This window comes from Lynx rufus, unplaced genomic scaffold (assembly GCF_022079265.1).
Source record: "Lynx rufus isolate CCGP_SWC_20201006 ecotype Redwood Valley unplaced genomic scaffold, mLynRuf1.p SCAF_7, whole genome shotgun sequence".
NCBI classification, from domain to species: Eukaryota; Metazoa; Chordata; class Mammalia; order Carnivora; family Felidae; genus Lynx; species Lynx rufus.
In genome coordinates, this window is record NW_025814889.1 from 55,193,422 (window position 1) to 55,219,231 (window position 25,810).

The 25,810-nt window shown below is 38.1% G+C and overlaps 1 protein-coding gene across 1 annotated transcript in view; it reads right to left on the reverse strand.

Moving 5' to 3' along the window:
* Positions 1-25,810, reverse strand: part of GYS2 (glycogen synthase 2) — a 51,046-nt gene that overhangs the window by 23,190 nt on the left and 2,046 nt on the right. Inside the window, exons 2-7 of the mRNA XM_047067334.1 lie at positions 18,660-18,841; positions 14,307-14,498; positions 11,983-12,165; positions 5,612-5,756; positions 1,810-1,927; positions 1,285-1,405 (exon numbers count right to left, since the gene is read on the reverse strand). Coding sequence (XP_046923290.1) covers positions 1,285-1,405; positions 1,810-1,927; positions 5,612-5,756; positions 11,983-12,165; positions 14,307-14,498; positions 18,660-18,841 — 941 coding nt within the window. The remainder of the gene's footprint in view (positions 1-1,284; positions 1,406-1,809; positions 1,928-5,611; positions 5,757-11,982; positions 12,166-14,306; positions 14,499-18,659; positions 18,842-25,810) is intronic.

Sequence of the window (25,810 nt, forward strand, 5' to 3'; positions counted from 1 at the left end):
CTAACCTGACAATAAATTATTAAATATATATATATATATATTTAAAGTGACTGTTAAATAAATGTATAGATAAATTGATTAATAATGTCCCTAAACATGATATATGTTCGATATAGCTTTGACTCCATCTATAAAGCTTGTTGAATAGATACATACTAGGAATATTATGGAATAAGATTATTCCAGCCTATTCTAGAAAAATCCATCTGGTCTTTATTATTGTATTACTTCCTTATTAATGTGGTATCAGGAAATCTTTTAGGATACTTAGTACAATATCTGCTCTAAGGCAAAAACAAATCTATGTGCAAGAAAAAAAATTAACTGGACAGTGGTTCAGAGCTCAGTAAAGTTTAGATTGTCTTGGTATCTCAGTAAGATTGAAATTCTACACCCATAACCTATAATGTACTCTTATTTATTCTATATTTCTACATGATAGAATTAGAATATAAGCCAGTAACTTTCATCACTAGCTTTTACATGATACCATTTTGTATAGCTGCTTCTACTGGCACAAGTTTTATTGCTGGATTAACTGGGAACCTATATTAAGTCTCACCTTCCTGAGCAAAAAAAAAAAAAAAAAAATGATTCCACATTGAAGTGGGAGGCTCCTTTCCCCTCCTTCATGTGTCCCTGTAGTGGGACATCTCCTAGTTTCACAATTCAAGACTCTTAATCTCAGGGGGAGGCATGGCGGATGAATAGGGAGAGGAAAAGCATTTGTGTATGTCTGCCCAGTTGTACAGAGAGCAAAGGCTTGGTTGCCAGCTGTGCATGGTACACGTTCCTCTGAAGGCCTTCTTAGGTTGGGGGAAGAGGGCAATGGGATGAGATAGTGAGGTCTAATAGCAAGTTCAATATTAGGAAGCCTATTGGTGTCATATACCAAGCCACATCTTCCATTAAAGACTTTTTTGGTTTTAAAAATTGCAAATTTTGTTCTGCGTTTTCTTGATTTCCTCATATTTATCTTTCAATCGATTAACTCTTGGGACAGGAGAAGGAATGTTACAATGTCATCTTAAAACATAACACCATAAGCTTGTGGCTTTCTTTAAAAAATATCTGATCTGGTAAATATACAGGTGAACAATGTAGCAATCCCAATAAGCAAATTGAAAGACCAGAGTCATTTTTAGAATAAGGTTGTCATTTTAAGTAATCAAAATCATGTATTCTCTTGAAAACATCCTAAGAAACCAGAAAGTTCTTTACTTCTCACAGAAGGAAGTCCTGTTATAAAAGTAGTACATGGTGTACCACCTAGGGTGTTCTTACCCTCAGCAGGAAATTTAACCTGGATAAGGCTTCTAGGAAGATGTCAGCTCCTTTGTTTGAAAACTCATATCTCCCAGCAATGAAAAGGAACAAAGTCTTTTCAAGGTCAAAGTCCAGATGACTAAAACAAAACAAAACAGTTTCAAATAAAATAAGACAACAGCAACAAAATGTACAAATGAATTCTGTTAAAATTTAATGGGACTGAGAAAGGTAAACATTTACTATAACAATCTTGTTTTCTCTATGTCATCGGTCCCTAAAACATGTGCTATTTTTAAAAAAATGTTTTAAATGTTCATTTATTTTTGAGAGAGAGACAGAGGGTGAGTGGGGAGGGTCAGAGAGAGAGAGAGAGAGAGTGAAACAAGAATCTGAAGCAGGCTCCAGGCTCCATACTGTCAGCACAGAGCCTGACACAGGGCTCGAATCCATCCATGACCTGAGCCGAAGTCAGACACCCAACTGACTGAGCCACCCAGGTGCCCCCGTGCTTTTTTTTTTTTTTAATAAAGAAAAGCATACCCATAGAAATGACCTCGAACAAAATCTTGGATCCTGGCCTTGTATGTGGCATGTAGATTTTGAAACTCATGTACTGCTGAAAATTTCTTAACACTCAAGCCATTTGGAGTAACTACATCTGGAAAAGCAAAAATAAGATCACCATAAATATCTTCTCTTGGGAGAGGGTACCATTGTAGAAAAATAGTGTGCTTAAATATATAAAATTAGATGTCTATTAACATTTCTAGTTTCTAGCATAGAACTAAAAATTCGTAACACTCCACAATAAATTGTTGATATAGGAAATCAGGAGTGTGTGACCAAAACAATATTAACTAGTACAATGAAACATCTAATTAAAAGCACTAATAATGATTAGTATAATTTTCCTTTATTGATTGCTTACTATGCACCAGGCACTGTTCTAAACACTTTAAAATGTAATTCATTTAATCCTTGCAAAAACCAATGGAGTAGGTGTTCTTATCTGCATTTTCAGAGACAGAAACGGAGGCACAGAGTTGTTAAGGAATCTGTCCGAGAACACAAGTGTCAGTAGGAGTAGAATCCATGCATTCTGCCTCCATGTGTTGTGTCTTAATCATTTTGTACACTGAACTACCTCTTAGCAACTTATTTTGACCAACTATGTGGGAAATGTTCTGTCCACTTGGAAAACTGGAAAGGCAAGCCTTTATTTCTAATTCCCAGAAGATTTTACTCAAGCAGGAAGACATTTTTGTTTTCCAGAATACTAGTCTGTGACAAGAAAGATAGAGACTACTTGGAGTACAAAATTAGAGCTACCTACTGACTTGAATACATGGGTTGTTGCATTTAGTAGCAGTAAAAACAAATGAGATAAAAAAAAGAAGCTATGTCAAAAAAATTTAACATATGGCATTGGAGATTTTTGCTAGGTTTGAGATTTGAGTTAAAATTATAAATATACCATTATTTTTGAAGGATATCTTACAGTTAACAAACTACCTTAAGTTTTTTTTTTAATGTTTGTTTATTTTTGAGAGAGAGAAAGAGAGAGAGACAAAAAGTGTGAGTGGGGGCGGGGCAGAGAGAGAGAGGGAAACACAGAATCTGAAGCAGGCTCCAGGCTCTGACCTGTCAGCACAGAGTCTGATGCAGGGCTCAAACTGCTGGAACCGCAAGATCGTGACCTGAGCCAAAGTCAGATGCTTAACCCACTGAGCCACCCAGGTGCCCCAACAAACTCCCTTTTGAAATGGTTCCACAAAATAAACTCAGGCTTCTTGGTCATTTCTCATATAAACAACTCATGGTTCTTATGAGTTTTTACTAAGTAATTGGGCAAATGCTATACTCCTTTGCATACCTCCCCACAGCAGAGTGGATTTTAGGTTGCCAAGGTTTCTAGTAAAAGCCCTCATGAATAATTCCTAGATGAAATGTATAGAGTGATCTGGATAGTAGACAATCCTCCCTTATAATGTATTTATCTTTCCGTAACATTATATAGTGCTTACCTTGTGCTAGACTCTAGTATATTTGATAAATATTAATTTAATTTTTGTCAAACCACAGGAAGTATAAGTTATTTTGCTATCCTCATTTTACAGATGAAGAAACTGGCCTGTTGAGAGGTTATTTGGCCAAGATCAAAGTAACTACAAAGTAACAGAGGTAGGATTTAAAAACAAGGCAGCCTGGCTCTGAGGTCTATGCCTTTATCCACTGTGGTGGTCAGCTGTATTGTCCAAGAAGATATAGAAGCCCAAAATGTATATGAATATCTCCTTATTATGACTCTATTTCCTCTGGAATTTTTTTTTCATTGTTTCACAAACAAAGCTATATAAGGATGAGATTGTGCAGGTAGGATAGTAGCTTTAAGAGAAAGTTTTATTTTAAAACAGGAAAAAAAACCCACAAGTATTTTTGTAAGCTCAGAAAAAGATACTGTATGCAAGAAACAGGAAATATGCAAGAAAGAAATAGCGTGGTGATGGAGTACGTTTCTGTAAGGGACATGACAGTGATAATCCAACTGAATGCTGGAGAATACTTGGAAAGACAAAAGAGGAATAGGCTCTTTATTCTGCCATGATTCAAATTTCTTGGATTCTTTTTTTTTTTTAATTATCTGGCACCTTGAAATACTTCCTCTAGACATTCAACAACCTATATTTGGAAGAAAGACAACCAGAGACAAGATCACAGGGATTAAAGAAAGAGGATATATTAATTAGGACTGTTTGGTCGCAAGTAACAGACCCAGTGCTAACACTGTGTGAATAGGTCCTAACCCTGGTTTATCTATAATAATGAGGAATTTATTCACAGGATGCTAGTGTCTCATGGCAAGGGCTTCTCTGGGCTTCAGGAATTGGTTTAAACCATTAGTTTAAATCACTGTGGAGAATCTAGAGTCTGTTTCTGCTTTTCATTGTACTTCACTGTAGGTTAGCCTTCTTTGCATCCCATACAACATAGAAGAAAAATGGGCACTGCCAACAGCTTCAAAGCTGACATTTCTTTTTTTTTTTTTTTTTTTTAATTTTTTTTTTTTCAACGTTTATTTATTTTTGGGACAGAGAGAGACAGAGCATGAACGGGGGAGGGGCAGAGAGAGAGGGAGACACAGAATCGGAAACAGGCTCCAGGCTCTGAGCCATCAGCCCAGAGCCTGACGCGGGGCTCGAACTCACGGACCGCGAGATCGTGACCTGGCTGAAGTCGGACGCTTAACCGACTGCGCCACCCAGGCGCCCCAGACATTTCTTTTTTTTAATGTTTATTTATTTTATTTTGAGGCAGAGAGAGGGAGTGGGGGAGGGGCAGAGAAAGAGGGAGAGAGTGAATTCCAAGCAGGCTCTGTGCTGACAGTGGGTCTCCATCTCACCAACTGTGAGATCATGACCTGAGCCAAAATCAAGAGTTGGGCGCTCAACCAACTGAGCCACCCAGATGCCCCTCAAAGCTGACATTTCTGTTATACAAGAGTGCATTCATACAGACTCATCTGTTTAGACTCCCTCCTGTGGGAGTATTCTGATTGGCCTGGTTTATGCTGGGTATCTGCCTCTGGACCAATCTGCTGTGGCCAGGTGATAGAGTCAAATTTTTTTAAAGTTTATTTATTTAATTTGAGAAAGAGGTAGAGAGAGCACAACCAGGGAAGGGACAGAGAGAGAGAGGGAGAGAGACTCCCAAGCAAGCTCCAAACTGTCAGCTCAGAGAGGGGCTTGATCTCACAACCATGAGATCATGACCTAAGTCAAAAGCAATAGTCGGACACTTAACCTACTGAGCCACCCAAGCACCTAGAGTTATGTTTTATGAACATGCCTCTTGGCATTGCAACCTCTGGATGGATCTGGAGATAGTTCCCAGAAAAGCTTTCAAGGTCTTGGGAGAAGTAAAACAGTATGTTTCTACTAAACAGGACTGATGGGGCAATGTCATAAGATGTAGGACTGACATAATCTCACACAAATTTCTGATATTTTCTGAACTTTTATTTCCTTAAAATAAAAAAGTTAACTTGCTTACACCCACCAAGTCACTGTGACAACCCTAGGACATAGGCCTATTTCAAGCATAGCTCATTCATTCAACAAGCACAGATTGAACACTACTATGTTGTAGATATAGCTTAGTGTTCATTTTATTACAAAGCTACTGAAATTGAGAATTAAAATATGTGTAAAGATCTGGGTGGTAATAGTGAATGCAATTTTTCCTCTATTATTTTATGGATTTTTCTTTGTTTTAAACAAATTTTTTATACTTCAATGTCATTTAGGACTGAAAGATTTTTGACAAACTCAGAGATAATAATTACCAGGCTTTCTCTTCAGCATATGTTCTGCCTCTATTGCTGTTATTTCAGATACTGTGGTGAACACATGAGCACAATGGACAGAGGCTCGCTCCATGCAATACCGGTGGTAAATCTGCCTTTCCCCAGCCTCTTTGTCTATGTCAAACTGTTTAAAAGAAAAAAAGAAGGAAAAAGCAAAAACACAAACACATTTTCTCATACTACTGACGCTTGAAAAGCATGGAGGTTACTGGCATTGACCCCCTGTGTAGTCAGAAATCTGCAATTAACTTTTGACTCCCCCCCATACTTAACTACTAGTAGACTACTGTTGACCAGAAGCCTTACCAATGACAAAAACAGTTGATTAATACATATTTGTATATGTGTTACATACTGTATTTTTACAATATAATAAGCTAGAGAAAAGAAAATGCTGTTAAGAATATCATAAGGAAGAGAAAATACATTTATAGTACTGTACTTATTAGAAAAATCTGTGCGGGGCGCCTGGGTGGCGCAGTCGGTTAAGCGTCCGACTTCAGCCAGGTCACGATCTCGCGGTCCGTGAGTTCGAGCCCCGCGTCAGGCTCTGGGCTGATGGCTCGGAGCCTGGAGCCTGTTTCCGATTCTGTGTCTCCCTCTCTCTCTGCCCCTCCCCCGTTCATGCTCTGTCTCTCTCTGTCCCAAAAATAAATAAACGTTGAAAAAAAAAAATTAAAAAAAAAAAAAAAAGAAAAATCTGTGCATGAGTCAACCTGTGCAGTTCAGACCTGTATTGTTCAAGGATCAGCTGTACTGATCCATTTACACAAGGAAAACAAAATCACATATATTCATACTGTTTTTCTTCAAGACTGTGTAAAATTTTATGACCAGAAAAAAGTAGTAACTTTTTATTAAACCTATTACTAAAATGTATACCCACTCACGCTTTATTTATTTATTTATTTATTTATTTATTTATTTTATTAAAAAAATTTTTAGTGTTTATTTTTGAGAGACAGAGCATGAGTGAGAGAGGGGCAGAGAGAGAGAGGGAGAGACTGAATCCCAAGTAGGCTCCAGGCTCTGAGCTGTCAGCACAGAGCTGACGTGGGGCTCAAACCCATGGACAGCAAGATCATAACCTGAGCCAAAGTCCGACGCTTAGCCCACTTAGCCACCCAGGCACCCCCAGCCACTCATGCTTTAAAAAGTACTGTTCAGGGGCACCTGGGTGGCTTAGTCGGTTAAGCGCCTGACTCTTGATTTCAGCTCAGGTCTTGATCTCACGGTTCCTGAGATGAAACCCTGCATCAGGCTCTGTACAGACAGCACAGAGCCTGCTTGGAATTCTTTCTGTCCCTCTCTCTCTGCCCCTCCCCCCGCCCTCTTTCAAAATATAAATAAATAAACATTTTAAAAAGTATTGTTCATTTCTGCTTCTAAACTGCTGTTTAATCCTCATGTGAATATTTCTACTTTGCTGTAATTACTTAGAATTCTTAATTTTTGATATCTTAATTATATTAACTTACCTTACATTTTATAAACATTGAGCTAATTACTTTCTCCAAGGACCTTATCATATTTTCCCCATAAGCAAAGAAACAAAGCCGACAGTAAAGTCGATACTGAAAATAGGATAATTATTATCACCCTTAATTCACTGAAAAGCTTTCTGACAAAGAGAAAAGACAAATGATTTTCCAGGGTTATATAATTCCTACCACTGTATAATTTCAAGAGGTGTATGGTTACTTTAATTGGATGGTGTGTTAAATTGTGCAATCATCCTTTATTCTGGGTATCTTAACTTAAAAAAAAAAAACAAAACAACTTTAAAAACCAACAAGCCAAACACCAAACAATTGATTAAATAGTTGGCAACGGTTATGGGCTTTTGCCATTTTGCTTAGCTGCTGAATATTATGTCTCACATAGCTGCAGATGAAACTAGCTGTGTTTAAGAGAGAAAAGTATATCAAGTTTCTGGTATTATATTAGCAGGGTGTTTTCCATAATAAAGAGTATTAGAAGCTCAACAGTACTCATCAAGCTCTCTTCTAAGCATGATGTCATATTAATCCTCATAAACCACTAAGGCTTGTATTGTGTCTTCATTTTGTGAAGGGGAAACTTGAAGCTTGTAGAGGTTAGGAAATCTGCCCAAGACCACATTCCTATTAAGTGTCTTAGCAGAGCCCTAAACTGATCCTTTATCAGTCTGACTCCAAGATTGTGCTACCTCCTGCTTTTAGAACATTTAGACTCCAGCTCGACCAAGTCAGTCCCAGTAACTACTGTCCCATATAGAGGAAAATACCGAAAAAGACTAAGTAGATGATTCTAAAGACTACAACAAAGAAAGTCTTAGAGGGTTCTTTCTTGTCTGTAATGTTTGCAACTATTTATCTGAAAATGTTTGAATCAGGCTCTATATGGCATCCTTGGATCAGCTGAAGTTTTCCCAAAGGCTTATATGTCTGGTCTCATTTATTCAATCAAATCTGTCATTCAATCAATATTTGTTGAGTAATTTATTGTTTCTGTAGCCCTCAAAGAGCTTATAAATTAGTGAGAAAACAGGTTAAAATTAGGCAGAAATAGGTAAGTGCCTGAGGAAGGCATAGGGTCAGAGTGAAACTGATTTACAGAGTGGGACTGAGAATAGGGAAACATAGCTCATACTATGCAAGTGTTTATATTGTCAGTATCACTTCCAGAATGTAAGATTTTCAAGGGCAAGGACCATGATTTATTAATCTTTTTACCTCCAAGTTGTATTGTTCAAGGATCAGATGTATGTGAATAAAACGGCATTTGAACTGGGACATGAAACTTTAATTTGGGGAAAGGTTATTTTGGATTGAAAAATTAACTGCCCTAAAGAATAAGTACATAAAGTCAAATAGGGTTCCTGGGTGGCTCAGTCGGTTAAGCATCTGACTCTTGATTTCAGCTCAGGTCCTGATCTCATGCTTCATGGGATCGAGCCCCATGTCAGGCTCTGCCCCTCCCCTGCTCACTCTCTCTCTCTCTTTCTCTCAAAACAAATGAATAACTATTTTTTAAGTAAAAAAAATATAAAGTCAAATAGCATGTGCAGAAAAATAGCATCTGATGTGACCGTAGCAGAGAGTATAGAATGTAGGAGACATAGTAAGGCAATAGACAAGGCTAGAAAGTTAGCCTTTGTCCTGTATACAGTGGAAAGCACTAAAAGGGCTCATTTAAACATATGATAAAGATGGTCTATGCTTAGAAAAAATAACTCTGGAAAAAGTATGAAATGTTTTCTGTTACTGAGCTTTTGTGAAGATTAAATGAGATAACACATAACAGATGTTTAGAAAAGCGCCTGGCACATGGAAAGTGCTCAATAACTTTACCTATAATCATCATCATTATTGTTATTTCTGTTGGTATTGTAGAAAGTAATAAGATTTCATATATGGGAAGGGTTTACCATCTGGACATTTAGAGATAAGAAGATAGGATGTCTAGATGAGCACACCAAGTACGCAGATATACAAAGGGAGAATAGTAGAGGCCTCGTGATCCCGTGAAAGGTCTCCACGAAGACAGGCATGTGCCTTTTCCTGGTCCTGTGGGGTCCATTACCTTCCAGGCCTGCAGTATGCTTGCCACATCTGTGGTTTACAGCAACTCTAGGTGTTTATACATATTGTCCACTTTTCCGCATGTTTATGATAGCCTGTTAAAATCTCTGTCTGGTAATTCCAACATCTAGGACATATCTGGCCCTGGATATTTTGACCATGGATCTTACTTTCCTACATTTTTGTATTTCTCATTACTTTTTCCTGAATTCAGGAAAATGTGTAAAAAAGAACAAAAAGTGAGGCAAAGCATAGATAAGTCAGCAAAGCACAGTCTAGTGATAGAGGATGATAATCCTGTGATTGAAGGTGATGAGCTCAAAACTTGGTCAGATGGAAGAGTTAAAATCCATCAAGCAATTGTCTATGGTTTCTTTCACTGTCTGTTCATTTCCATCCAGACAACACCGTCCTTACATTTCCACCCAGGAAATCCTGATATCATCAAAGAAAGAGAATCCAAAGCATAAGAAAATTAATGGCCTTTTTTAAAGCAGTAGTTATGTAGCCATTATAATTGAGGGGAAAATCGATCAATGGCTAGACCAATAAAAATGAATTTGGAAATATCTTCTTGGAGAGTCTCAGAAGACTGATATGCTGGCTGAAAATGGTTGAAATGCTATTTTAGTTAACAGAGTTAACTAAAAACTTAAAGCGACATCAAAGTCCTTTTGAACTGGCTATTAACTAAACATTTTCAGTGAGCAATTAAAATTTAAGTGAAATAGTTCTACTCTTTCTGTTTTTAAATTAATTTTAATTTTTATTTTTGAGAGAGTGCAAGCAGGAGAGAGGCAGGGAGGGGTGGGGGCAGAGGATCTGAATCAGGCTCTGTGCTGATAGCAGCAAGCCTGATACAGGGCTTGAACTCATGAACTGTGAGATCATGACCTGAACTGAAGTCAGTGGTTCAACTGACTGAGCCCCCCAGGTGCTCCTACTCTTTCTGTTTTTATAACAGTTGGGTACTATTATTCTTGTTCCCATTTCTCCCCCATATTTATTTTGCCAGATTCAGAGCTTACCTGATTCTGGGTCTTGCATCAAAGACTAAATTATGACTCATCTCTTATGTTGAACTTTTAAAAAATTTTCATGTATACAATTTGTTGTTATTATGCAACATCCAAATTCTGAACCTATTGTGAGCATGAGGTGGGGGGATCTGCTGTAGAAAATGATTATGGGGGCTTTTTCTGTGAAAAATGATTAGGAGTTTAACTCAAAATCTAGTTCCTAACTACTTATGATCTATACTCACACTGCTGGGAAGGATATTTTACTAGAAAGACAGGCTGGGGCTGACTAAGCTCACATATTTCAACCAGTGAAGAGCTTTAAGCTGGTGAGATATATCCTATTTGAAACAAGTATGATATAAAAGGATATTTTATTAAGAGGATAAATTGAATTATGTAACTATATACTGTAATCATTTTTTTACTTAAAAGCAACTAATAATATCCAATGAATTTATTAGTTGTTTTTATTAATTGTTACTATATAATGGTCTTAAGTATACTGAAGTAAAATACTTGATATGCTTCTCCAATATTTTCTCTTTCACAAAAACCAAAGTCTGCTCTTTTCTGGGAAATAAGGTTTCTGAGCTTATCACAGATCACTGGTTTGCCCTTATCAGTCTACCATTAGTACATACCATCAGGAAATTTCCCTGATCTGACTTTATTTTGAATGTACATCTTATGTTTACAATCTGACCTTTAGATTAGTCTGACCTTTTTATAGAAAAACTCTCATTAAGACCACAAATTGATTTTCCAATGTTAAAGGTTGTCAGCAAGAACTTTCCTGCACTCAGAGGTCTTTGGGATAGTAGGACAGCTTACCACTACTGTTATCTAAGTGTTCACGTATTACAAACTCTCTCTCTCTCCCTCTCTCTCTCACACACACATACACACCACTCACACATGCACATATTATTTCCACAGAATCCTAGGACTTTTTTAAACTGGGGAAGTGTTTACAAATCAACTTTCCAACTTCCTAATTTTTCTGACAGTAAATAGGACCCTAAAATGCTAAGTTGATTTCATTGGCAATATAGATACCAAATATGTAAAAGCCTGACTTTGTGGTACTCAGATACTTTGTTGATATTATTGACATGATGATATAAAAGATATATTTTTATTAATCTGATTTAACTGACAGAAAACAAAAGAAAAAAGTCAAGACTGAATGACTTTGGTCCTCTTTAGAGTTGGGCAATCCACTAGGATAAGGAAACCCAACTGTTTGATCACCAAGGATCCACATCCCTGTTCTAAATAAACTGTCTTACTTGACCCTCCCACAAAACTCCACCTACACATTGCAGAGTTACAGGAGAAACCTGACCATTTATTCATTCAAAGGAGAGAGGAAGACCCATAGTGCAAGCTGTATGCCTAGAACCCTTGATCTGTAGCTGCCACTCAGAGCTCGTGTGGATCTAGCATTCTCACCGTGTTTCTCCAGCTTCAGGGTAGACAGGAGTCCAACCCACCTACACCCACCATGCCTCCTGGGATCTTGGGTTTGTCGCTCCAAAGTAGGTAGACATCGGCCTGTCACCACAACACTCTACTGCACTCTGAACAAAGTTAAACTGAATCAGCTGTCACCTCAGGGGAGGCTTTGTCATGAATATTGATTAGTTAAAAGGGCATTTCTGCCATCTGGCTGGCAGATGAAATGTAAAGATCAATACTTCTCATCTTTCAGTTTCAAGGATCAGAAAGAAAGGTGGTGAGGGAGGAAGGAGGAAGGACTTTTTACCTTATCGAGATGGTTGTAGAAATCAATGTTTGCTGCACAGAGATACCTGCCAAGCAGTGTGGCATGAGTGGTAAATATTGTAGCGATAGGAAGCTTCCGAGCTCGAGAAAGGATCAGTCCAGTTCCTGCCTGCCATTCGTGGAATTGGGCAATGACATGTTTCCCATCTGCATGATCCGTCACCTACATCAGAGAAGAAGCATTTAAAACAGTTGGTAAAGCCTGACCTTGCCCGTGACCCACAGCATAAGGAAAGTTATCATACCTGTTAATTTTAGCAAAATTTAAAGAGAGTTAAACATGATGTGTACAGATTTAGCAAGCAGAATTGTTTTATAGGATTTAGCTGCATGTTCATAAAACCTATGTATTTTTATGGTATAATCCTTCCTTGCAGTAATGGATCAGATTTATTTTTTGTATCTACAGAGGGGCCTCATAGAACAAATGCACAGGAGGCATTCAATAAATATTCATTGAATGGATGAATGAATAATAGCAATAATATTCTTGAAGATCTCGCTGAGCAGCTGAATCAGTTGGGACTACCCTCTTACAAGCTTCTTTTGAAACAAACAATAAATGACTTCATGTTTTAACTCCATCTTATTTGGATTTTCTGTTATTTGCACCCAAAAACATTTTAACTGACATATTATTTTAAGAATATGGAACTGGGCAGAAGGGGACTAATAACTTGTTTAGAAGCAAATCCTAGTTTAGTAAGACCCTGAGAACATAGGTCTAATCCCGGTCTAGATCTAAAACTAGGGAGGTGTCAGTTTCTTTGCCTTAAACTTACCTTGTTTCACCCTTTACATTCTACTTTTAATATTTACATCCCACTGCCATTATGACTGCCTATTTCCTCAATGAGGGAGTAGAATTGATAACGCAAAACATGTGCATTCAAGAAAACTGAGCAGAGAATTGGGAAGCCGAAAGTTTACCCAAGGAGGCAGTTCTCACATTTAGAGAACATCAGCATCACCTGGAAGGCTGGTTAATCATGGATATCTGGGTCCCATCACCAGGTAATCTGATTCAATAATTCTGGGCTGGAGGCAAGAGCTCTCATTCTCATGTCTTACACGTTTGCAGGCGATGCTGCTGGTGGCCCATGGAAATACTCTTTGAGAACCACCGACTTAGGCTAGGACCTTTGTATTTCAGAGTACCTGCTCTTCAAAATTTCCTCACAGTTATTAGCAGTTGCACAGATTGGTAGCATCCAAGAGGTGACTGCAGAAACAGGGCTTGCCCAGCAGCCTGGGATTTTTGTCAATGTCTTTATTTACCCTTTGAATCAAAGAAAATTTCTGTTTCTGAAACGGCTTTATTTTAGAGAATATCGGGGCTTTATTTTCTTCCTTCTCTCCTCTCCAGTTCTCTTTAACAGAAAGGAAGAGGGCAGACACACACACACACACACACACACACACACGCACACACGGAAGCTGACCTCAGTCCTGGGGGGCAGTGGCTCAGGGAGGCAGTTTTCAGAGGGAGAGTTGGTTCCACCAACTGATGATAACACAAAACTGCTTACTGTCATTAAGCCAGATCTTGTCAGTACCCTCACCCTGTTCTCCTAATTCTGTCACCAACACAAGCAATGGGACTGCCCCTTCACCTTCCCCTTGACTTCAAGGCAACCTTTTTGTGGCTATTGGAATATGACTTCATCGGTAAGAAAGACTGGTCAAGGGGACACACTGCCAAGCATGCAGTTCTGTGATTTGTCCTTAGACTACACCCCCCTTTGCTAGGGATGTTCTTCCTTCACCATCTGATTTTTAAGTTAGGCATAATCATTTTGAGTTAATGCAAGGAATGCAAAAAAAAAATCCTCCTGCCATGCTTTGAGAGCTTAAGAAAGTGCAGGCTTGGCTTGTTTCACAGGAATTGATTTCTAAGGCTCTTGGTTTTTTATTTTTTAATTTTTTTTCATTTTGGGGATATTGCACTACTGTGGACTCCTTAGCACCTGCTGAGATCACTTCAGCCCTTAGAAAATGATGAAAATATCTAAAAGCCACTGCAACTGCACAAGTACTCATGCATAAACAAAACCAAATATTTCAAGCTACTTTCTACTCCCATAAGTCTAGAATTCATGTACATAGTGCATGATCATCAACCATCCCAAAGGCTAGTATCTAGTTAGAGGAAAACTAACACTTTCTCAGATTCTTTTGAAATGTATTAGGACAATCATGATGGCATCATTGCATTTAGCTTAATCTCAAAATCATGGGATCATTGCTGGGCACAGACCACAATCATGTTCCTCCTCTGTTGTATGACTATATGATAAACTATACCTCTTTTAAGAACCAGGCGGTTAAAGATCCGAATATTAGCATATCGTTGGCTTCTCGGTCATGATAAGGGATGCCGACACTGCACGCTTCCCAGAGATCTCCCTTCCACCTGTCCAGGTTCCAAGCCGAAGAGCCTATGTCAAATAGCACCACGTAAGGACTCCCTTCTATCAGCCACCTTCCAAAGTACACCTGCCATATAAGGAACACATGGGCTTGCAGTAATAACAGGCAATGCAAGGGAGAAAAAGGTATTTATGCTTAGAGTATGTACACTTTATTTAGAACTCAACAGCAGATGATCCAAGCTGTATAGGAAGCTGTAGTGGTGACCCAAAGCATCTGATATTTGAGCCTGAAGATGGAATGGGCTTTCATCCATTCATCTAGAACCTCCAAGTTCTTGCTCTTCATTAAATGTGGTCATTTAAAAACCAAGTATCTAGATCATGTGGTCTTTGTCCATCTGTTTCTGATTACCCTCCTGTGACCTTGAGTTCATGGTTTTAGGATTTAATATCATGGTCTATGTTTTTATGATAGAGTCATAAGATGAACTGGTCTGTATCTTTAACTTGTAGTGGGATATAGTGTCTATGGTGACACTTATTTCCCTATATGCAACAGGACTTGTAATAATAGGTCATGCTAGAAAAATGTGTTTCTGTGGACAAATGTATACTATTTCTTTCATTCCTTCTATCAAAAAAAAAAAAAAAAAGGTGACACAAAGTGTTTCCCAATAGGTTGCTGCCAGATGTCTTAACTAAATATATTGCCCAAGATACTTTATCTCTTTAATCTAGCAGCTCAAAGTCTAATCCTATTACATTCTTCAAATTGAAGTCCTTTATTCTTATTTTATTTTGTACAAGTTTTAATGTATTAGCTCTCATTTTTTTTCCAATTGTAATTATATAATCACTGTATATGTAAGTTTTAACTTTCTTTTTGGCCTCTATTTTTTCTACAGTAATTTACACATTCTTTTGTCTTGAGTTTTATTTTATGTTTATTCTGCTATTTCATGGTATGTAACTCCATACATCACTTCTTTTTTTTTTTTTATTAAATTTTTTTTTTCAACGTTTATTTATTTTTGTGACAGAGAGAGACAGAGCATGAACGGGGGAGGGGCAGAGAGAGAGGGAGACACAGAATCGGAAACAGGCTCCAGGCTCTGAGCCATCAGCCCAGAGCCTGACGCGGGGCTCGAACTCACGGACCGCGAGATCGTGACCTGGCTGAAGTCGGACGCTTAACCGACTGCGCCACCCAGGCGCCCCACTCCATACATCACTTCAAGCACTTCTTGGAAATTGGTGAAAACTAAGAACCTCTCATTGGGTAAACTGAATGTGTCCACATGTTTAAATATTGACCCTTGTGACTCCACCCAACGCTGAATTTGGAGAGCTTGAAAGCCCATTTGATCATCATTCTGTTGCACAGGACTCAGGAATGCATGGTGATTTCTCTCCCATCTAGCCTTGGACAACTGTGAAAGACCCCCATTATCTGTCGGTTGCTCCCATTGTGATTAGCATTTATCATGGCATTCCTCCCTTTTCAGACTGAGTTTTCCTGAGCCCCAAACAACTTTTGAATAGTTTTCTCTTTGGCACATTCATTGATTTATGTATTCATTCAATGACTAGTGCCTAATATGTGACATATGATACAGTGAGCTAGGGTCATAGAGAAGTGTTGATACTAGAGAATGTAAGCTAGCTTGTATTGGCTTCCAGTGACTTCTTGGCTATAACAGAAACATCCGTACATCAGAAATACATTTAGAACCTTGAGATCAATCAGTCCATTATGCTTTTCATCTCCCTCTTCTTTCACAAGAGCTTTAAATGCAAGCCCCTTCCAGAGTCTTATTATTTCACCCCAATAGTACAACAGGCATCCCTCTCTTATTTTCTTATGTTCTCTATGCTACACTCACTGATATATTTCCCTGGTGCTCTGTGGGAACTCAAGTTCCCTTCATTTAAATCTTCTGCATCTTAAGCCTTGCATATAACTTGTAGATGCTGCTACCCACATGGACATCTCAATGAGGGCTTCTCATTTTTCCACCCCCAGAAACTATATTCCTGGGATGAGTGTGAAGGAAGTTTGGATTTTTTTCATTACACTGAAATTTTATTATTTGTGTATAAAGACATCTTTGAAATTTATGGTATTCAAACATACTACCTTTCCTTGTTCTATTAATCATCTGGTTATTTTTCCATCTTTTTCTGGGCAATTTCAAAATCCAAGATTTTATCTTACACATTTACCTCATAGTTATCTGACTTTATTAACTTCAAAGAGCTTCATGTCCATGGCATTTCAGCCACCCAAGCTCATGGCTGCATCGTTATCCTTGTCAAAACCCAAACTATTCCTCCTCTGGTATAATAATAATGGAATTATTACTTGCCCACAATGTCTATACCTGCACTTCTCTCACTCTGTTTCTCCCAGTGTGTATGTTCTTTTTTTTTTCCTCTTCAAGACCTCCAGTTCCTGGAACCTTCCATTTTTTCCTATATCACTGCCTCCTTTCTGACTTTGCTTCCTTTTCCTATCCATTTTAGATATAACTGTCCATCAATTTCAACCATTAATTCAGTCAATTGCTTAATTACCTCCAGGACTTGTGCCACCTCATCCCATTGCTGAAATTAAACATCACTGAATCCCCAATTATTCAACTTCCTGCACTTACTTACCCTCAGGCTACTGGTTGCTGGAGAAAGTCACAGTCATGTATATTTGTGCCGCTAAAAAGTTATGAGTATACCTCAAGGTGTCCAGAAATTCTTTCATCTTCCTTTTTCAGATCTTCTTCCTCAAATGATCTTATTTTAACACTTTCCTCCTAACTCATACAAGATGACCTTCAACTCCTACTTCAGCAAGATCATCAAAAATGAGACCATCCTGCTTCTTGATCAACTTATCTCTATTTGCATTCATCCTTTTATTTTCTGTTTGAGTCAAAGGGGGAAAATAATCCTCTCGATAGTGCTTTGGATTGTGTTCCCTCTCCAATTCTCAGTGATCTTACTCTCTTCAATTGTCCATTTCTTATGAATTTTCAACTTCTTCCTGTCTGCTAGGTGTTTCCTTTTGGCATATAAATATGATCAGGTCTCACATTTAATAAAACACTAATTCTCAAAACAATGCCATTTGCAAACTACTTAATTATCCTTTTTTCTCATAGAAAACTCTCATTGACACAGCTTCTGTACCCTTTTCCTCCCAATTCAGTCATTCCTCAACCCACTGCAATCTGCTTTAACCCTCTTCTCTCCTGAAGCTATATTTCACAAGATTACCATGAAAGACCTGAATGTTGCCAAACCCAATTTACCCTGGTTTAATCTTTCATTGACTTAATCCCTTCTTCATACTTGAAACTTACTCCTCACTTGTTTTGACCTATTCTGTTATGATAGCAACAGATTACCACAAACCTAGTGGCTTAAAACAACACAAATTTATGACCTTACATGTTTGGGAGTCATTAATCTGAAACAGGTCTTGTGAGTTAAAATCCACACATTGGCAGAGTCGCAGTCAATCTGTAGTCTCTAGAGGAGTCTGTTTTCTGGCCTTTTCCAGCATCTAGAGGCTACTGCATCCCTTGGCATGTGGCCTTTTCCTCCATCTTCAAAACTTATTAGGCCAACCTCTCCTTCCACTGGCACATCTTCATTCTGATTCTGACTCTACTGACTCTCTTTTAAAAGGACCCCTGTGATTACATTGGGCCCACCTCAATAATCCAAGGTAATCTCCCCACCTCGGGCCCCAAATATACAAAATCCTTTTGCTATATAAGGTAACATATTTTCAGGTTCTGAGGATTAGGACTTGTACATCCTTGTTTCTGTATCACTAGCTGTGTTTCTACTTTTACAATCTCTGAGTTGTGGGGTTTTTTTTTTGTTTTGTTTTGTTTTTTAATATAGATGTTCTAACATGTTGACACTCCCCTCAAGGTTTGGCTCAAAACATCTGCTTTTAGTCTATAAACTTCTACTGAATAATATTATCAACAGCCATAATGTCAACTACAATTTAAACACAAATAACTTTCTCCCAAACATCTCTATCCTATACTTTTTGTTGAGCTCCAAACCTATAACCCTACTGGACATTTCTTGATGGTTTTCACAAAGTGCCTCAAATGTAACCTATTTACACTTAAATTGATCATCTTTCTCACAAACCCAGTCCTTTTCCCTAAGGAGATAGTCTTCTCTTGTGAGGTCATGTGAATGGTGGTCTGTTCTCGCATAACAGTTTTACTAGGTCTTGCTGGGTGAAGTGTCAGTCGGTGTCCCTTACCTGGCAGCCATGTTTATTCATTGTATCCACTGCTCTTCTGATAGCATCATTTATAGGTTCACACCGTTCCACCTGAGTCTTCATATTATGCTCAAAATAGGGGCCAATCAGAAAATAATTGTCTCCCCATTCATCTGCTGTGGTTTTGGCCTTCGTCTGAATCACAGTATAGATGCCACCAACTGTTGAAAAGGAACGGTTCTGTTTATCATTCAGGTTAGTATTTCATTTTAAGTGATGAAGGCATGGAAATGAGTCCTTGTTTTTAAGTTAGCATTTAGGATTTATCAAGCACAAGAGTTTATTTAACTTTCTAAAAGAAAGTTTTATTTATTTATTTAAAAATATAATTTATTGTCAAATTGGATTCCATACAACACTCAGTGCTCATCCCAACAAGTGCCCTCCTCCATGCCCATCACCCACTTTCCCCTCTCCCCCCATGCCCCATCAACCCTCAGTTTATTCTCAGTCCTTGAGTCTCATGGTTTGGCTCCCTCCCTCTCTGTAACTTTTTTTTCCCCCTTAAAAGAAAATTTTTAAAGGACACCAACAAATAGTTACTATTTGGTTCAATTCAATGCATATTTTAAAGCCTTTTCTGGGTGCATGTCAGAGAGCAGTAGGTTGGCAGCAGCAGAGAATTACAAACATTTGAAGGAAATCTGAAGAGATGATTGGAATAGAGCAGTATGTAGCCTAAAGCTCTATCCACACTGAAGGGTCAAAGTTGGTTCCCATAGCCATTGTCACGACACACACCCTCAGCAACAGTTTTCACCTTTTACTCTTGCAGTGGTCCAAGAGGCCAGAGTATGTCCATGTAACAGCCATTGCTGAAATGATGACCATGTCTCTCAAGATAAAGAACCACTTACCTTCAAAAGTAACTAGCAAGGTACCTTTTGGTTAGAGAAAAGAGCTGATAGATTTTGAGGTGGGATGCTTGGCCCAAACCTCGTGTCGAACCCAATGACACAAATTTTCACATGGTATTTCATTTTTCTCCTCTGGCACTGATGTCATGACTACTAAGACACCGGGCCAAAAAAATATGTACACTCTTGGGAAATATGCACACTCTTGGATCCAGCATGTCTACATTGTTCTGGGAAATAAGAAGAGTGCCAAATGACGTCTATTAAGATATTTATTGAAGCATTACTGTGGCAAAAAAATTGGCAACAACTTAAATTGAACTAGTTAATTCAACTTGTCTAAGGCTCAATTAGCTCTTCTGTTCAGTGGGGATAAAATATTACTTAGCTTGGGGGCAGAAGGCAGGTTGTAGCAGAAGTATCCCAAACTAGGGCTCATTTGAGTAAATACTGAAAAGGGTGAAGAAATTAGGCAAGCAGCTATCATGGGGAAGAACTTTTTAAGCAAAGAGAAGAGTTACACCCAAGGCCCTAAGTTGACAGCACAGCGTGCAAGGGGAGAGTAACAGGATGCAAAAGGAAAGGTTTGAGAGGCAGGTAGGTAGGAGGAATAGGGAGGACCAAGGGGAAGACGACCTTCGTAAACTCAGGCAGGATATCTGGTGCTGGCTGTAAGCAATCATGTTGTATGAGAATATGAAAGCAGTGTGAACCAACTTCTTGAATAATTCTTTGTCCATGAGCTATAGGTGAGGAAACAACTCAAGAAATGCCGTGAGAAATCACAAAGCTAACACAGATCCTGGCACCAATCTTCAGCTCTATTTCCTGGAGCAATTTTATTACTTGTATATTAAAAAGAGAGATTCCTATTTTTCATCTCAGGTTTTCATAAGTTATTTCAATTCATCAGGATAGAGCGTTCGATAGCAATTGCATCTCTTAAATTGTCTCGGTAATTTAGGCTTTAAATAATAAATCTTACCAGTAGTCACAATCTATGGCCAAAAGGTAGAATTACCATCTGCAAATTTTTCTTTACACCTGAACCTCAAAATATACTTTTGGCTAAATTATTTTTAAGAGGTGAGACACATAATGCAAATGTTCGTACTATTATATGAGACCAACAGGATTCATTAATTCACAAAAGAGAAGAGTTAATATAATTTCCCAAATGTAAATATTATATGCAAGTAATTTTCATATGAGTCTACATAAACTTATTGTCTTTAAGAACTTCGTCTCTAAGAAAAGACTTTATGACTATAGAAAATTTAGAGAAATTTGAAACTAACTTGAACAGAGAATGGTAAGGACATTATCAATCACATTTCAGATGCCAGGTGATGAGAATAGCATGGAACACATGAAGACAACCTGTAAACCTTGCCATCAGAGACTTCTACACTGGACCAGGACCAACGGGATTCACTTACCATCAACAATGAATCTGAGATGACATACATTGAGGCCAGCACCAAATATGCCTAAATATTTCTCCAAATTCCAGAAAATTTTATGAACCGTTAAAACCATTTCTTGAGGAAAACAAATTTAGAGAAATAATTTGCAAGAGTAGCTAAAACTTTTTTCTTTAAAGAGTCACATCGTAGCAACGTACTTATATATAAGCTTTATTCACACTTGTTATCCATAAAAAGACAAAATCTTCAAATAATTTCTTCTGTAGACTTATTTCCTTCATCTTTATCTTATCAGGAGCTATAGGATTCTAATGGCCCACATTTATTAATGCCTTACTCACATCTCTACTCTTGAAAATTCTCTTTTATGTGCAACTATGTATCTTGCCCAGAGATCTTAGGACATCCTTGTTTGTTAGATTATGTGTTTCAAGTTCAAATACACTTGGGTAAATGCAAATACATTTTTATTTGCCAAAGTACAAAAAGGAGAAGAGAAAATCTTTACTAAAAAAAAAAAAAAGAATGATTAGATGTGGGAATTGAAATGCAAAATTAAACATTGCTAATTAATTTGCTACTTCTTTTTCCCATTTCAACTTTGATGGGGATAGTCCCCAAATGGCATTAGACTGTCATAAATACTATGGATATGCTGTTCCAGTCTATCAGGAATTAAAACATAAAATAAAAAAAAAGGCAATCCTGTATTGGTTGGGGCCTAATTTAAAATGAATCTTTCCCCCTTGACTTCTTTCTGTGCGTCTATTCATGGGGAGGTCACCTCACCACTATTTCATATATTCAAGCTCCGTTTTAGCCCCTCGCTGTCCTCCTCATATTTAGATGCCAACTAATTTCCTTCAGCTTTTTCTTTGTCTAAATGCCACACGTTACCCCAAATTCCTCTCCTGGCAAAATAACTACAGGAGAATGTGATGGCATAGAAATAGGATCATTCCTATTTTCAAATTTGGAGCATAAACCAGACATTCCCCAACACACATTTTTTATTGAATTATTGTTTTGCCACAGCATAGGTCACTGAATTTGGATTCACTCTTCACTTTCAAACATGTACTTTGTATTTTATTGATCTATATTTTCCTGAAACAACATGGGAGCTATCTTTAGTGTGAGGGCAAAGTATCAGGCCTTTCATAAGAAAGAAAAGATGAGATCCCATGGCATATGCCATGGAGATAGTTAAAACCCCAAATTTTCATCTATAAACGCTGCTTATATTGCTAAAATCAGGATTCCAAAGCAGTATGGAATATGGACACCAGCCAAATAAGTTGCTGTCTCTATATAATAAGTTATATGTTATTATGCTAAATATATTATAGACAACAAGGATATATATGTTTTATATAATAAGGAGGTATAGTTGACCCTTGAACAATGTGGTGGTTAGGGTTGCCAACCCCCCACATAGTCAAAAATCCACATATAACTTTTGACTCCCCCAAAACTTAACTGCTAATAGCCTACTGTTGACCTGAAGCCTTACTGATAATATAAACAATCGATTAACACATATTTTGCATGTTATATGTATTTTATATTATCTTATTACAATAAAACAAGCTAGAGAAAAGAAAATGTTTATTTTAAAAATGAAAATGTTTATTTAAAAAATCATACGGTAGAAAAAATACATTTACAGTGATGTACTGTATTATTGAAAAAACTCTGCATGTAAGTGGATCCACATACTTCAAAATGTTCAAGGGTCCACTGTATTTTACATATTGGGAGAATCTTCACTATTTTTAATTGCTTAAAGTTTACAGAATTTGGAAGTTATATGACTTCTGTATGCATAGCTACTAACCTGACCCTCCTGTTCCAAGATACAGTTGCAGAGCAGGGGAAGTCATTATACAGTTAGACATCATTCTTTGGGCAGCAGGTCTGATGGGAAAGAGTTACTGGTGACAATGGTCAACAAATGGTTATGTGTCCAGAGCTTTGCTGGCCTGTGGTTTAAATTAAAGCATATGCAGTTTGGGGCAATGGAGGATAATACACTCAAAGCAAGACTTTAGACACTCCCCACCCTGAATATTCCACAATGATAACTCCAAATGTTTTATACAGGAGGGCTCAGACATGGTAATCTGGATGAAAAGGAAGTGAGGAGACTAGTGCTCATCTTGAAGCTATGTGTGTGTCAAGCATAGTTTTTGCATAGATTGTGTTCCATGTGGTGGGGCTTGGGATGCCACTGACACAGCCACTGCATATCCACACTGGGCAAAGGCATCTCAACCCTAATTACTGTAACCCTGATCCATATCTTTCCCTTCCCCCTCTCTGCTTTTGCATTTAAAAATAGAATCATGGAGGGGCGCCTGGGTGGCGCAGTCGGTTAAGCGTCCGACTTCAGCCAGGTCACGATCTCGCGGTCCGGGAGTTTGAGCCCCGCGTCAGGCTCTGGGCTGATGGCTCAGAGCCTGGAGCCTGTTTCCGATTCTGTGTCTCCCTCTCTCTCTGCCCCTCCCCCGTTCATGCTTTGTCTCTCTCTGTCCCAAAAATAAATAAACGTTGAAAAAAAAAATTAAAAAAAAAATAGAATCATGGAATTGCTCAAAGTGAAAGGCAGTATGAAAATGAATGATCCAACTTCCTCATATTATGAATAAATTTTATGAAGAAATAAGAATAAGCTAACACCTACAGAGCATTTATTAAATGCTAGGCACTGTTCTAAGTGATTTTCAATTGGTATTTCTTCATTTGCACAACACCATTATAGGTAGGTGCTATCATTATCTTTATTTTTAAATAGAGAATCTGAGGCACAAAGAGGCTATGAGACTGATCCAACATCACACAGGTAATGATGGAGTTGGGATTCCAATCCAGGAAGTCTGACTCCAGAGCCCACAGGCTGTAGACAGCAAGATTGTAAGAAACTGTGTGGAACAACATATTGATGGATTTTTTTTTTAATTTTTTTTTCCAACGTTTATTTATTTTTGGGACAGAGAGAGACAGAGCATGAACGGGGGAGGGGCAGAGAGAGAGGGAGACACAGAATCGGAAACAGGCTCCAGGCTCCGAGCCATCAGCCCAGAGCCTGACGCGGGGCTCGAACTCACGGACCGCGAGATCGTGACCTGGCTGAAGTCGGACGCTTAACCGACTGCGCCACCCAGGCGCCCCAATATTGATGGATTTTTAAAAGTGATGGGTGGGAGGGACAGAGGAAGAAAATGACCAATATCACAAAAAGATAAATATCTAAGACTTGGGAAAAGTGGAATCCTTTCTATTCTATTCTATTTTCTAGAGAAAATCCATTTGGAAAACAATACTTAGAGGAAACAGCTTTTTTATTTTGTCTCTTGACACTTTGGGTTAACAAAAAGGAACTCAGGGTTTAGGGAACTTTAGAGCAGTGGTCCTCACATCAGTCATTAAGGCTTTTGGAAATCTGATGAAAGCATTCAGTACTCTTCTCCAAGAGGACTTATACATTCCATTTTCAGATACAGTTTTAAAGGTTTACAAACTCCTTGTGGTCCTCTTTTATCAGGGTCCCACCTTCCAAACTCCTGCCTTAGAAGAGCAGACTTGCAGTTACAATCAGTTTTTACCACACCGTTTTGACTGTAGGTTTCTGAGTTTCTCCCTATGCCTTTCACACCATGTGACCTAGAGCGTTGATGCTCAGTTTGAGAAGGGAGAAAGTAGAGTATTAAATATGTTATATTACATACTGGCCTAGGACTAAAATGTATTGATTTTAGTAAATTTTTAAGAAGAAGCATTCATTTAGCGACTATATTTCAGAAGTGCTCACATGTATTAAATTAGCAACATTATTTGTGACAATATTTATTCAAGTCTTTTTAATGATCTTAAATATTCTCAACATAATAATTGGTCCATAATCTACCATGATTTGGGCAGGTCTTTGCAGAAGAAATGATTGTAGTGAGGCCTGCCTGAACAAAGGAGAAAGTAAACCATTTTGTTTCTTACATCTGGGCAAAACTCTCTATCCTAGACCACATCACAGTCTTTAACTTGTCTTTTACTTTCCTGCTATCCTCTCACCCAACTAGTAATACCATTTTTTCAAAAACACACCTGACTACTTAGTACTTTCTGCTGTTTAGAACTTCAGTGGCTTCCCACCATTCACGCATTGGAGGTAGAATTTTTAAAGCTATTAAGTACCCTAAACTTCATGAACTGCCCCCTGCTGGTATCTCCCATCTGCCCTCACATTCCACTCCTTTCCCCTCTCTGAGATTCTCTCAGATCTTTGAACAGAGTACACTTTCTCACCTCTGCATCTTGGCATATACAGTTCCTTCATCCTTCTTTATCCTTCCTCCATCACCATTACCCAATGGCTATTCATCCTTCAGGTGTCAGCTCAACTGTGTCTTTCTCACAGAGGTTCCCCCCGCCCAACCCCAATCCAGGTAGAAACCTCCCCTCCCTTGCCCCCAACATATAGTCTAAGAGCCACTGTTCTCTTATTCTTATTGTCATCACATTTGACTACAATTGCATGTTCAATGTCTATCTTCCTGCAGGTTTGTAAGTACTGGAAGACTGGGAATCAATTCTGTATTGTTAAACTCTATCTCCTTCATTTCCCCGTGCCTGACATCTAATAAACACTTGATGAATCTTTATGAATAATAAATGAAGAGCAATGATAAATGGATAAATGAATAAAAGCAATGAATGTCAAGGGCAATATGAACAAGGGGAAAGTGTTATTTTGAAGTCTGAGAATTAACATCCAATAATTTAACTGTGACTCTCTCACTTGTTATATTTTACACATATTCATTGTTCATTGGCAAAATTCTGGCAGAGA